The sequence below is a fragment of the Heliconius melpomene genome, chromosome 18 (genome assembly GCF_056956725.1).
Source record: "Heliconius melpomene rosina isolate 202511_hmr_F chromosome 18, ASM5695672v1, whole genome shotgun sequence".
Lineage (NCBI taxonomy): Eukaryota > Metazoa > Arthropoda > Insecta > Lepidoptera > Nymphalidae > Heliconius > Heliconius melpomene.
The window spans coordinates 262,497-274,746 of NC_140406.1; the positions used below are offsets into that span (position 1 = coordinate 262,497).

The 12,250-nt window shown below is 39.9% G+C and overlaps 1 protein-coding gene across 11 annotated transcripts in view; it reads right to left on the reverse strand.

The window, feature by feature from the left end:
• The window catches only part of Tomosyn (syntaxin-binding protein tomosyn), a 158,667-nt gene that overhangs the window by 5,302 nt on the left and 141,115 nt on the right, over nt 1-12,250 (reverse strand). For 2 of the 11 annotated variants that reach the window (XM_085202242.1, XM_085202241.1), the window contains 12 exons: nt 11,807-11,926; nt 11,091-11,248; nt 10,417-10,585; nt 8,609-9,311; nt 7,757-7,846; nt 4,500-4,616; nt 4,061-4,183; nt 3,880-3,989; nt 3,547-3,769; nt 3,349-3,457; nt 2,231-2,320; nt 1,160-1,255 (listed from right to left, as the gene is read on the reverse strand). In XM_085202242.1, the coding sequence (XP_085058368.1) occupies nt 1,160-1,255; nt 2,231-2,320; nt 3,349-3,457; nt 3,547-3,769; nt 3,880-3,989; nt 4,061-4,183; nt 4,500-4,616; nt 7,757-7,846; nt 8,609-9,311; nt 10,417-10,585; nt 11,091-11,248; nt 11,807-11,926 (2,108 nt within the window). The other 9 variants (XM_085202250.1, XM_085202248.1, XM_085202251.1 and 6 more) reach the window with 9 other exon arrangements.

Genomic DNA, 12,250 nt, shown 5'->3' on the forward strand with positions numbered 1-12,250 from the left:
CATTATTTCACTTGAAAAATAAGGATGATTTTATCTTTAAATATTTTTCTGTATGTACTTAATATGATTAAAATCATTTTTAATCAGGTGAACAATTAGAATAAGCATTGATTTTAGGATTGACCTTCTATTACATAATGTTTTTCTTTAAAACATAAGGCAGGCATCGTCTATTGTCATGATCAACCGGAACCGGAATGAAATATTTCAAATGATGGCAACCTCGGTGGCAGTTATTTTACAGACAACCATGTGTTAGTGTTGAGAAAAAAAAAGTTTTAATTTGATATATAATTCATTAAAAAAACACATGATTGAAAATTATTAACATTAAGTGACCTGTTTAAACCAGGCAACCCTGGACTTGCAGCAGACTGAGAGCTGGCAACATTTGTTTTCCAATTTCTTATGAGGTTTTCTTTAAAATGATTCTTATGAAAAACAAGCAAATTGAAGTTGATTGCAATTTTCACCAAAAACGCATTACTATAAATTTAATTAAAGCTGATTGCGGTACGATTCTTCTAAGCAACCCTAGTGTAATCTTACCTACTATCATTCTTAAAAATAAGTTTCATTAAAAAAAAACCAGATTCCTGCAGATTTAAGCACTGGAGTCTTAGGCCATTTTGTATTAAATTAATTACAATTTAAATTTGTCTTAAATCTCTTTTTCGAGTATATAGTTATCCTCATGCTATAATTAAACTTATTTATTTTTATATTAAAATTAACAAGGAGCGTCACCATTGGTTGAAGGGAAATGTGACGTCATATCTATATTGAAGTACAAATACTTCACTCTCTTTCTGGAATTGTGCTTTAGTCGTATTGTAAGTTTTCATTTAGTGCCAAATCAAATCTAACGAGAACTACCTTATAGGTTTTGATTACGCGCCCGGTCTTTAGATAGCGTTGACTTAGAAGCTTAATATTTTTGTGTTAAATTCAATAATTTAATCCTTCAGGTTTAATAATTTAATCCTTCCATCCTAAGGTTAACCTTTAACCAGAATATTTGGTTTTTCAGTTTGATAACTTCACGCGATCTCGAAATAAATAGTCTTGATTGACGGACAAACGGACAACGAGGTGATCCTATAAAGGTTCCTTTTGACGTACAGAACCCTAAAAAAAGGTATTGTATAAAATAATTTACCAGAATTCTGCGTCGATAGTGAACTTTTGTATCTCAGTGGGCGAGGCGAGGTAGAGGCCGTGGCCGCGGTTGCTGAAGCAGAACGTCTTCGCTATTCTGAAACGTCGCGAACATGCCAGGTAGAATCAATCATTATTCAATAGAATAAATGAAAAACAATTTTCTTGTGATAATAGTGTTAAATTATTGTTTATATTTTATTTGATCTTATTTATAGCATTTTTAGATTGATTTTTTGGTATTACTATATATACGTTTGTTAATATTTTGAAACGATAAATGGTTTTCTACATAAAGATCGTTAAAGAAAAGTATTAATTAGTACTCAAATTTATTCTTACCTTTATTTTCCTCAGTAACGTCTGTCAGAAATACTTTAAAAGTTACAAGTATCTACTAAATATTAGAAGCATAAACGCTAGTGTTTTATATGAAAATGCCGAAGTGAAAGAATAAGTAAGAACATTCAAAGCTGCATGCTTTACAATAAGTAAGAAATCACAGAAATTGTAGAGCGAAGTACAGCACTAAAAGACAGAAGGCGGAAAAGGAAGAGATACTGTGTGGAGTATAATGTAAGGCAGAAAACAATGTATGTACACAATGTGCGTCGGTGGGAGAGTACGAGGGCGAGGTGTAGTGTTCGTGTGGGAGTTGTATATCAGGAGTCGGGGCGGTTTGAAGCAGTTCGCAAGCAGCGGACGGACTAAACCGAGTGCGGGAAAAAATTTTGAGCCTATATTGTGAAGATACTATACTTTGTTTCCTACAGCCATTGTTCATCTAAACATTATAAAATTCAATTACACGGCCAATGTTTGCTATAATGTCTCAAAACTATGTGTATCTTCATTAAAACGTGCCAATTTAGATGAATAAAAGGTAATTAAGATCAAGGGTCAATAAGATGAAATAGTATAGTCCACGTCCAGGGTAGGGGGTAACGCAGGGTTGGGGTCGAAAGCGGATAACATGGAACACTAACATGTCTAACAGAGGACGCGGTCACACCACAGGGTACATGGAGGTCATGACATGACTAACGCAATTCCGCTATGAACGAAGACTTACTGATCCGTGTCCTCGTTAACTATCAGTTGCTGGCCCCAAATGGAGAGCATTGGGTCTACGATACCCCTCTGTTTGGACTGTGTCTGGAAGCTACCAGGAACACAGGCACCGGTCAGTTACAAGAATAGCGCGGCTTCCGTAGCGCTGCCACTACACCGATACTGTACAGTGGCAGCGCGACCGCCGCGGTTGTCGCATGTCGCGTGTTATACAGATGTCATAATGTTCATGAGTCAACTAGTGATACACCATTACCACTATTATGCATCGGATGTTGGGCACATTCAGCAGTATCGGGTTAGTGTCTTACACAAATCAGCACCAAGTTAGCAAATGTGGTCTCGTTCGTTTGTTGTGTCGTGTATTATTATTCAACTTAAAAATAGATGAAGAGTGCCAAATATCGAAAGCACAGGAGGTGCTCCATAGATTTGCAAAATTTTGTCTACTTTGTGATCAAAAATAGCGCGTTAGCCATCAACAGCTCGGTGCTGGCCGTGTCAAGTCAGACGACACCTGCACTTGTCTGGTGCACGTCACATTCGGCATCCCGAGCTCCGGGCGGGGCAGGGTCCCAGGGTTGTCCTTTGCACCAAACAAGTGTGCTCTTCTAACATCGATCATACTTAAATGAAGTCTTTTGGTCGGCTCCCAAATGATAAAATAGCAGATGTACAATGTTTGATCAGTGGCTAATGGATGCGTAAATTGTAAAATGACAAATTTAAAATTTCTTTTAGCGTAAAAGTACAGCATTCTCATGCCGATATTGCGAAGCTAGTTGAATCTAAGGTATATATGTAAGTATGTAAAAACAAGCCGTTTATCATTTAGTGCCTTTATCGAGTGCGTGGAAATCGTCTAAGTGTCAGTGTCTCCACTGGGTTCGAGGCTCGACACCAATTCACTCATTGTCATTGCTTGCTCGGAGGTAAAATTTTTACTTAAGTTTAAAGCGAAACAAGGAGGCTGAATATGTGTCACATTTTATCCCTAAATTAATGTGTCATATATTTAAACCATTTAACATTTTAGCTATTTATACAGCGTCGATATTTCGCAGAATAAAAAATTGAGAGAGAATGAAAAGGTGGCAGTTATTGGGAGTTAGTTTTCACCTGAGTTCGGAGAGTGGTAGGAAGTCTGCGTGTACTAGCGGCCGCAGCGAGGGCAAGCTGTAGGCCGCCAGGTGACCCGTCGATAAATAGTTAACTAAACATACGCTGTCTGAAACAAATAATATTTAAATCTCAATAATATTTAAAGAGAGTTACGACGTTATATACCGATTTGGTATGGTGCACTTCTAAGGTTACCTTTTAAACTGACAATTTCCGATTTAACAACAAAATCTGTATCAACAATTTGTTGGCGATAGACACAGTTCTGGCTGGGCAAGGCCACGACACGCGCTTGTTTTTCTGACGCAATGACTACGAACTGTCGGTCAGCGGCAGACTCCGTGCCGGCCGGCGTCGGGCTCATATGGCTGCTGCTGGAGCCCTGCTTGGTGGGCGTGCGCTCCCTGCGCTCGCGACTCTGAAATGTTATTTGACAATTAATAATAATATAATAATTATTATGTATGCATAACACTTTATAAAATTATGTAATTATTTTCAAAAGAATGTCCTTTTGTGATTACTTACATCTTTACTGTCATCTTTCCAGCTCTCATACGAATAAGGAATTAAAGCACCATTACAGTCCAAAAATGACATCGCTAATATTGAACCTCTTAACCTAAATATAGGACCACCTGTAAAGTAAGTTACACATTACCACTTTGGTTGTAAAATATCTATCCTCTCATATAAATAAAACAATTACCACTAGTAGAAATAACAACCGGCTGTGTATGTCGAAGATCAGCTTCCGGCAAACTGATCATCATTGTCAACACAGAACCTAACGTCGTTCCGATCCACAATGTAGGCAGCAACGTTGTTGGGTCTTAAAAATTAAATTCGGATATTAATAAAAGAACAGCTTTAATCAGCTTTACGCAAGCAATCAGCAGGGTAGGCAGATATTTTAACTCATTTGAATAAACATTATTGAGTAAACAGGCTTTGGCCAGTCGTGGCGCGGGGGACTATAAACGTGACTGGTTGTAGGTTCGCTCTGGTGCGCCGTTGAATTCCGCCACTCAACACGCAGTGCCTCCAGAATTGGATAGGGAACGGAGTGTCTTAAAACTAGGCCCCTAACCACTCCCTTTCCTGGCATGGACGGGACACAGCGTGAAGTTGAAAACAAATATGCTTACCGGACTTCTTGGTATAGCTGTCAGCGAAGGCTAAGCACTGAATGCCTTCCTGCGATATGTTCTCCAGACTCGACATTGAGCTGGATCGCGAGCGCGAGAAGGAGCTGTCCAACTTGTCTACGCGGCCAGTTGGTGTAATACAAATAAATTATCGTTCCGCTTAATTGAAAAAAGCCAAAAGTCCAATACCACACATGTGGTAAAGGGCCCTTAGCATCGACAGTGGTCGAGGCTGTATCTTGTATCTACAGGATAGATACTATAGGGAATATCCAAATTGGGTAACTAATATACGACTCGTATACGTAACATCCTTTACCACTGTTGCGATAATATCTACAGATTGCATTCCAGAGCTAGCTTGTGGTGCGGTTGTGAAATCAGCTGAAACCATCATCAGCAGTGAGTAATAAAAAAAGATAGAGGCATTATATATAAAAAATATTAAAACAGGAATCATGCTAGAGCAGTATCGTTGCATGCCCGTCCAATCTCAGCTCATTTGCACAACTAGTCTTTTGACTTGTTTGGTACCTACATTTCAAATACTCATTGTCGTTTAGCTTATGATATAAATATGGATTCTATGAGTCATCCAAATAGCATTCATGATATAGTTGGTACTTATGGTTATTAGACACTTCAAGCAAGGTAGATAGATGGATGCATTGAATGAAGCGAAACAACATAAGGATGAATAGAATGAGGCAGCATTCATGATAATGACTATGCAGAGTGAAGTTGTATCAAAGCAGGGTGTATTTGGGAGCCACAATGACACCCCTCTAACACTACACCTTTGTATTCTAACTTCTATCAATCGCAAACTTGAACTTTACTATGAGTTGATTAGTTACTCCTAAATATTCCTACAAAGCATAACACATGTCACTAGAACCAAGCGTTCGAGGACGGACGGACAGACAAGTTTAGTGCAATAGAAAACCAAACCTACTGAGTTGAGGAATGGAGCGGTGAGTCGCTAGCGGCGCATGCGTCTAGTGCGGTATAAAGAGAGTACTGTAAGCATACATAGACATAAGGACAGCCGTATATAGAGGCAGCCAAAAACGAGCCATATAAACTTTTTGCTTTGTGGTCGAGCTAGAAACAAAAAGATAATGTCATGTACTCAACAGCGGTTAATAAAAATAGTATAATATTCTGCAGTCAAGTGATACTTCAGACAGCACTTTATGTAAACTTGTTCTGTACGAAATAGAAAAATATGTTGCGGACAAAATGCAAACAAACAAAGAATGTGACCGCTCGTGATTAGTAAACATCCAACTTTCGAATACTAATAATTACGTATTAATAGGAAATAATTTAAAATGATACAGATCGTGTCCTAAAGCCTCGCTCTTAGAATGCACATATAACAAACAAACTCCGTTCGTACGCTGAGAGCAAGTGATAGAATAGAAAAGAGATAGTTTTTAGTAGTAAGTCACCTTTTCTTAAATGTAAGAGTCATGCCGGAAGTCTCCGTGTGCAGTTAGTTCGACGCTAATAGTAAATGTAGCAAACCATCTACGAGTGTAGTACATTAATACAGTCAAGCCACGGAACTTAAGATAAAAACAAACTAAAGAGATGTATAAATCGATGCAAATGTCGTTGGGATACCATTGGGTTGCGTTATTTGCAAGTACTCCATAGATGCGGGAGTCTGCGGAATAGTTGGCTCTGTATCGACAAATAAATGACAGTGTGTTACAAGCATAGTTGAGTCGCTTCGCCGTCCGCAGTCAGACAGGACAATGATATGAGCCTAACAGAAAAATGATTATAAATATAATATTGCTTTATTTTCTTTGGTGTGATGGGACAATAGACGGCGAACGGCAAACGTTTCTGGCAAAACAACTATTTGGCTTTACGACAGGGACGCACAATGGAAGATTTCATTCTGAAGTTACCAATGTTACAACACAGGGTAAAAGAAAACTACTCGATGTGAACAGCTAAAAATTAAAAATAACAAACATTGGTGTGACGTAGACTGCAATGATTACCTAGTAAATGATTCCGATCTGAAAATGGAAATTTGACAAATAAATAAACATAATTTAGAACATAAATCATGCTCGTCGGTTGTGATGGAGAAACATGATTTAGACTGACTGAGGGATGATTTCCAATGAGTTGTTACCACTTTAAATATGGTGAGTAAGTATATTATAATTGTTAAACTAAACTGTCTAGGACAAGATTCAAATAATAGTCTTAAAATTGCAGATTTGAAGAGAACTAAACGAAGAGAAGTATGTTAATTATGGAGGTTCCAGGAAGTATAGTGTCCGGAAAGTATAAATGTAAAGAGAAATAAAATAAAAGAAACAAATAAATAAAGAAAAAAAAACACAAATTATAAATTGGCGAGATCGCTATGCGAGGGCTAAATGTTGTATTCATATAAACCCACAGATTGGACATTCCAAACATTCCATTTAAGCACGATCATTACATTGAAGCGGATCAAATCGTAATCAAGAGTTCGCCCCTGCACTCAGCCAAAGCTTACCAAGATGCACGATCGTTTACTTCATCCAATCGTCAGCGACTCGCCACCGAACAAAAGAATTAACCAAAATTGAAACGAAAGAAGAAATTGCGACTGTTTAGATCGGAAAGTGTAGACCGAACGGTATAAAGGTGACTGTACTACCAAAACTGCAATACTGTCGCGTCGTTAGCAGTGAATGCTGCGGGGCGGGGGGCGCGGCGTACACGTCGGACGCGGTGGACAGGCACTTGTGCAGTTTGCGGGTACCTTGCGAGCGCGAGCGCCGCACGCGTGGCCCCCCGGCGCCCCCCGCGCCCGCCGCCCCCGCCGCCGCGCCTGCGCCTCCCGCGCAGCCCCCGCCGCCCGCGCCGCCCCCGCCACCCGCGCCAGGCCCGTTCATCTACAACACATACACTGCCTCGCCACGCCGCGCTCGGAAACCACAACTGACGAGATACAGTAGGCCCTACCCAGGGTGTGTTTAACAAGCGGTGTGAATAAATATACATAAACTAAATATAAATGCTTAAACTTTAAACAAATATATAAAACAGAAAATAAACATAATAGAGAAGTGAGTAAACCGTCACCGGATGTGAGTATGTACGTAGGTCACCGACGCGCACACAGCGTTAGAAACTTATGATCTCTGCGCCAAAAGACAGATCGATTAATTCATTAGACATTCGGACGGACTCGGTCCCTCTGTTAGTTTGTGTGTTGTGCCTGATCTGTTCTGTTTCCATACCTAGCTTGGTGGGCACTTCTATTACTTGCTCGACCGGCTCTTCTTCGACATTTCGTTCATTTCTTGTACAAAGTGTGGCTACAAACTCTCCTGGGGAAAGCAGATCGATCAGAGAACACATTCATATAATTTGGTGTTATTTATTGTTAGTTCCCGGACGGTCTCAATATGGTCTGGTGTGAAGCTACGAAGCGGGGACAGTGCACAGCTATTCCGACTACTGTAGCTCGTTACTTTGAAATTATCTCAAACGGACATCGACAACACAGAGATCTGAACGCCTACTTTGAATGCAATAATACTATCATATAAGTTTACCGAACAAATCGCCGAATAGATATTTGAGGCAGTTTGAATCCTCGTCGGATGAGTCCTTGTCCTTGGGAAAGAAGAACGTACCGGTTACCTAATACAGTCGGTGTTTGCACTATACATATTGCATACACGTGATATACATATTAATAAATATTATATGCAGCTTTATCACGCAACAGTAAACAGTATATTATTTATAATATAATTATTTTAAAATAAATAAAAAGCCAAATATTACAAAAAGCGGTAAGCATGATGTATCGAGTTTATGATTCTTTTTAATTATCTACGTCATTTCTTAGTTAATTTTTGTATTAAATTTTATTATAATATATCAAAATCGTAACTAGACTACGAGCAAAACTTCTATCTGCTTTAACTGTATCTACAATATTAGTAAACGATTTAAAAAAAACTCGCCAAACCATTACCATTCCAATCCCAGAGCTACTCTATGTTACATGTTAATGAGGACTAGTGCTACGAGACAACCGCGTGACACATCATGTGAGTGATATGGCTCCTGAGGATACTTACTGAAACGTCGCATTAGGTTCCCCGCGAAAGACTGCGACTGCTGCGGAGCTTGCTTCTTTCGCAAGTCCTTCACGGACTCCTGCTTGTTATACTTTATATTAGGCACAGAGAGAAGTCTCTGATCTCTTTCTCTTTTATCACTATCGTTTCTCTTGCTCTTTGAGCGAGGCGGTCGCATCGGCTTCCCGTCATCATCAAACAGAGGCAAGTTGTCAGGTCTTGTAGCTTTTTCATCGTCTCCTTCTATCCTAGATGGCGATATATCCGGTGTTATTTCGCTTCTTTCTTTATCTTGCCACCTTTCTTGAAGTTCTTTGTGCATTCTATCGTAAACATCTGATGAGCGTTTTTCCTGTAGTTCCCGATGCATTCGTTCAAATACATCTGAACAAACGCGCAAAGGTGACGAAAGCTGACTCTTGTCCTCTTCAATTGCTCTCTGTTCGCCATCTGGAGGGGACTCTGAATTAGATTCGTGTAGTGTTTCCGTTTCTGTGGTTTCACAGTAACAATGAGAATTTCCTTTTTCAATTATTTCTTCATTTTCCGGAGGTCCAAATGCAGCTTTTAATTTAATATCAACTTTAGATAGCTGTCGTTTCAAGTTGAAATTCTTCCAGGGTGTTGATTTGCGTCGGGTATCAAGCTTGGGATCGGGAAGGGCTTCCTCAGCGGGCTCGGGACTGGCCGGGGTCTCCTCCAACTTCAGGGACAGGGGAATATATAATTCTTGAGGCTTAGCTCTCAACAAGAGATGTCAGTATGTAGAGAGTGTATTACAGCCATATAGGTATTGATGACAGCTATTTCAAGTCAAGTATTACTAGATAGTTTACTTTATAAATGTTAAGATAATTTAGTCTGCTCAGCCATGAATGTACTCAAAAGTTGCGTTGTCCTAAAGAAAACACTATATACAATGTTGAAAAAGCTGTTAACAATATTATTGAAATTTATTTTAATGATAATTACTCGTAAGTTGTCAAGATATTTTAGGTAATTGGAAATATATTCTATTGGCACTCGTTGTTAGCTATTTAGATAGGCATTTCAGAATAGTGAAGACAGGCCGAGCGTAAAAATGTCTAAATGCCATGCCAACTCTCACTACGGGGATAAAGCCGGGGTCGCAGTTAGCGCTAAATCTATGAAATAAAAACAAAATAATAAAATAAATATATCGGGGTTAAACCAGGGAGCTTTAGCGCAGCCAAATCTCCCCAATCACAGCAACTCAATAGATAACAAAATAAAAGAGCAAATAAAATGTAATGTGAAGAGATTGCCTAACAAGTCGTTACCGTTTCTACCGTTTAGCAAGATATGTACAGTCGCTACTTATATTTATTTGTATTTTATAATCATTATATTGTAATGTAGGAAGGGAGGGAATTTACAAGATATTTTATTATGTCTTGAAATTTTACTTTTAAAGTTAGATTTTTTATGCAATCTTTTAATTTTACTAGGGAATTATTATACCAAGTTACCTTCAATTGTACCATTTTAATGCGACATCTAACTCTTATTTTCTAAAATACCTCGAGTGTGGTTTCCTGCGGCTTTAACCAATTGCGTTTCAAAGACTGAATTGTGAGTTGACAATACTCAGGTTCTCTTGACAATTTTTTACTACAAGAATTATAGATTTACATGTATGTGTCTGCTTTGTTTAATTTTGTTCTTTATAGAGTACACAAAAGTTCGAAATTTTAATACAGGAATATGTATACATTAAAGATAGAACAGCCTATTCATTTAAAAAGTCTGTGTATGTGTCTGTGCATATTGGACTCTATGAGAGATACCTGATCGAGGTCTGGCGAGCGCCGGTCGTGGCGGAGGGAGGGGTGGGGTGCGTGGGGTGGGTGGGGCGCGTCAGGCGGCAGGTACAGCGCGTGCGCCGGCAGCGCCGCCACCACGCAGCGCCGGAACACGTCTACTACCACCACGCCACGCTCTCCGCCCCATGCCATCCTGTACCACCACCACAATATAGGTGTAAAAAAGAGTTAATTAGGTTCATGCTGTATCCCGCATACAGCAGGGTAGGCAGATGGAATCTAGTGTTAAAACACTCCGTTACCCACTTTCCGCCGAATTTTTTGAGACATTGCGTGTTGAGTGGCGGAATTCAACACCAGGCTTTTGCCACGGTGCCAGAGCGAAGAAATGAAAGTATTAAGATTTGATAATAGTTTTAATTTGACAATTCCCTCGAGTGGGGATCGATCCCACTACCGTCGCGTTAGTCACAAGCTTGTGCCCCTGTGCCACATAGGCCTCAATATCAATGTAAACAAAACGAATATTGGAACTAAGGTTATGGTAGGCTCCAGTTCAAAGAACTAATTGATAATGCTGCTCAATTTCGATGAACGTACGTCCTTTGAACATTCTCAGGAACAGCTCTCGATATTAAACAAAATGGCTGCATAAATATATATGTTGAGTTCAACACAAATATGATGTCATCACTCACAGGCCGTACGAGGAGTTGAGCGCGAGCGCGGTGACGGGGTGTGGCGCACCCTGCTGCAGCGCCACCAGCGCGGCCTGGAAGCCGGCCGCGCGTCGCGCACCGCCCGTGCCCGCACAGCCGCGAACACGCCACGCGCCCGTGCCCGCGCCGGCCCCCGCCTGCGAATGCACAGTCGAATAAATATTTGAAAACTATTTGCGTTAGCCCGTTTGGTAAGATAAATTGAATCGAAGCGATAACTTTTACCAATCAATTTAAAATGTTTCGAAATTGGATTGAACAATTGGTTCTTTATTAAATGAGGAAGATATGAATAACTAAAAAGGTGCTTGGTGGTTTTCTGCTAAAATATCCAAATAAAATAGTTATTTACAACAGAAATAGTTATTTGGACAGATCATATAAAAGTTGGAGTGTAGCAAGATTTAAATTTGCGCTTCTTTTATAAGTAAGTCAATAATATTTTACTTAAGTGTCGAAATAGTCTAACTTACAAGTGGCATTTGGAGCTTAGTATTGTCAAAACAAAAATACAAGCAACATCAAGCTGTATTCTGCATATAGCAGGGTATGCAGGGTATGCAGAGGCAGACGGAATATAGTGTTAAGACACTCCGTTCCCCACTTTTTACCGAATTTTAGAAGTATTGCGTGTCAAGTGGCGCAGTGTATTCATTTTAAATGTCTAGTTTGTATTGTAATTTAAGCAAGCTTACCCTCCTGCCATCTCCTTCGATGCTATCGCCTGCCCTGCTGAAGGAGGCGGAGCGACTGCTCTCCACTTCCGGTGAAGTCTCTTCTTCCACCGCGTCTGTTATTACCGGAATTTCTACAACCTGGAAATTACAATAATTCAATTCAATTCAGCTTCACGCTGTATACCGCACACAGCAGAGGGAACCTAGTGTTAAGACACTCAGCTCCCACTTTCTGCCGAATTCTGGAGGCATTGCGTGTTGAGTGGGAGAACTCAACGCCGTACTTTGCCTCGACACCAGAGCGAAGAAATGGAAATATAAACGTAAATAAATATTTCACTTCCTCGAGTGGGGATCGAACCCGCAACCGTCGCGCTAGTGCGGCACAGTCACACCCTTGTGCCGCTGCGCCCCGATGACCTCAATACAATAATGAGATCTATCAAAATATAGGATAATTAT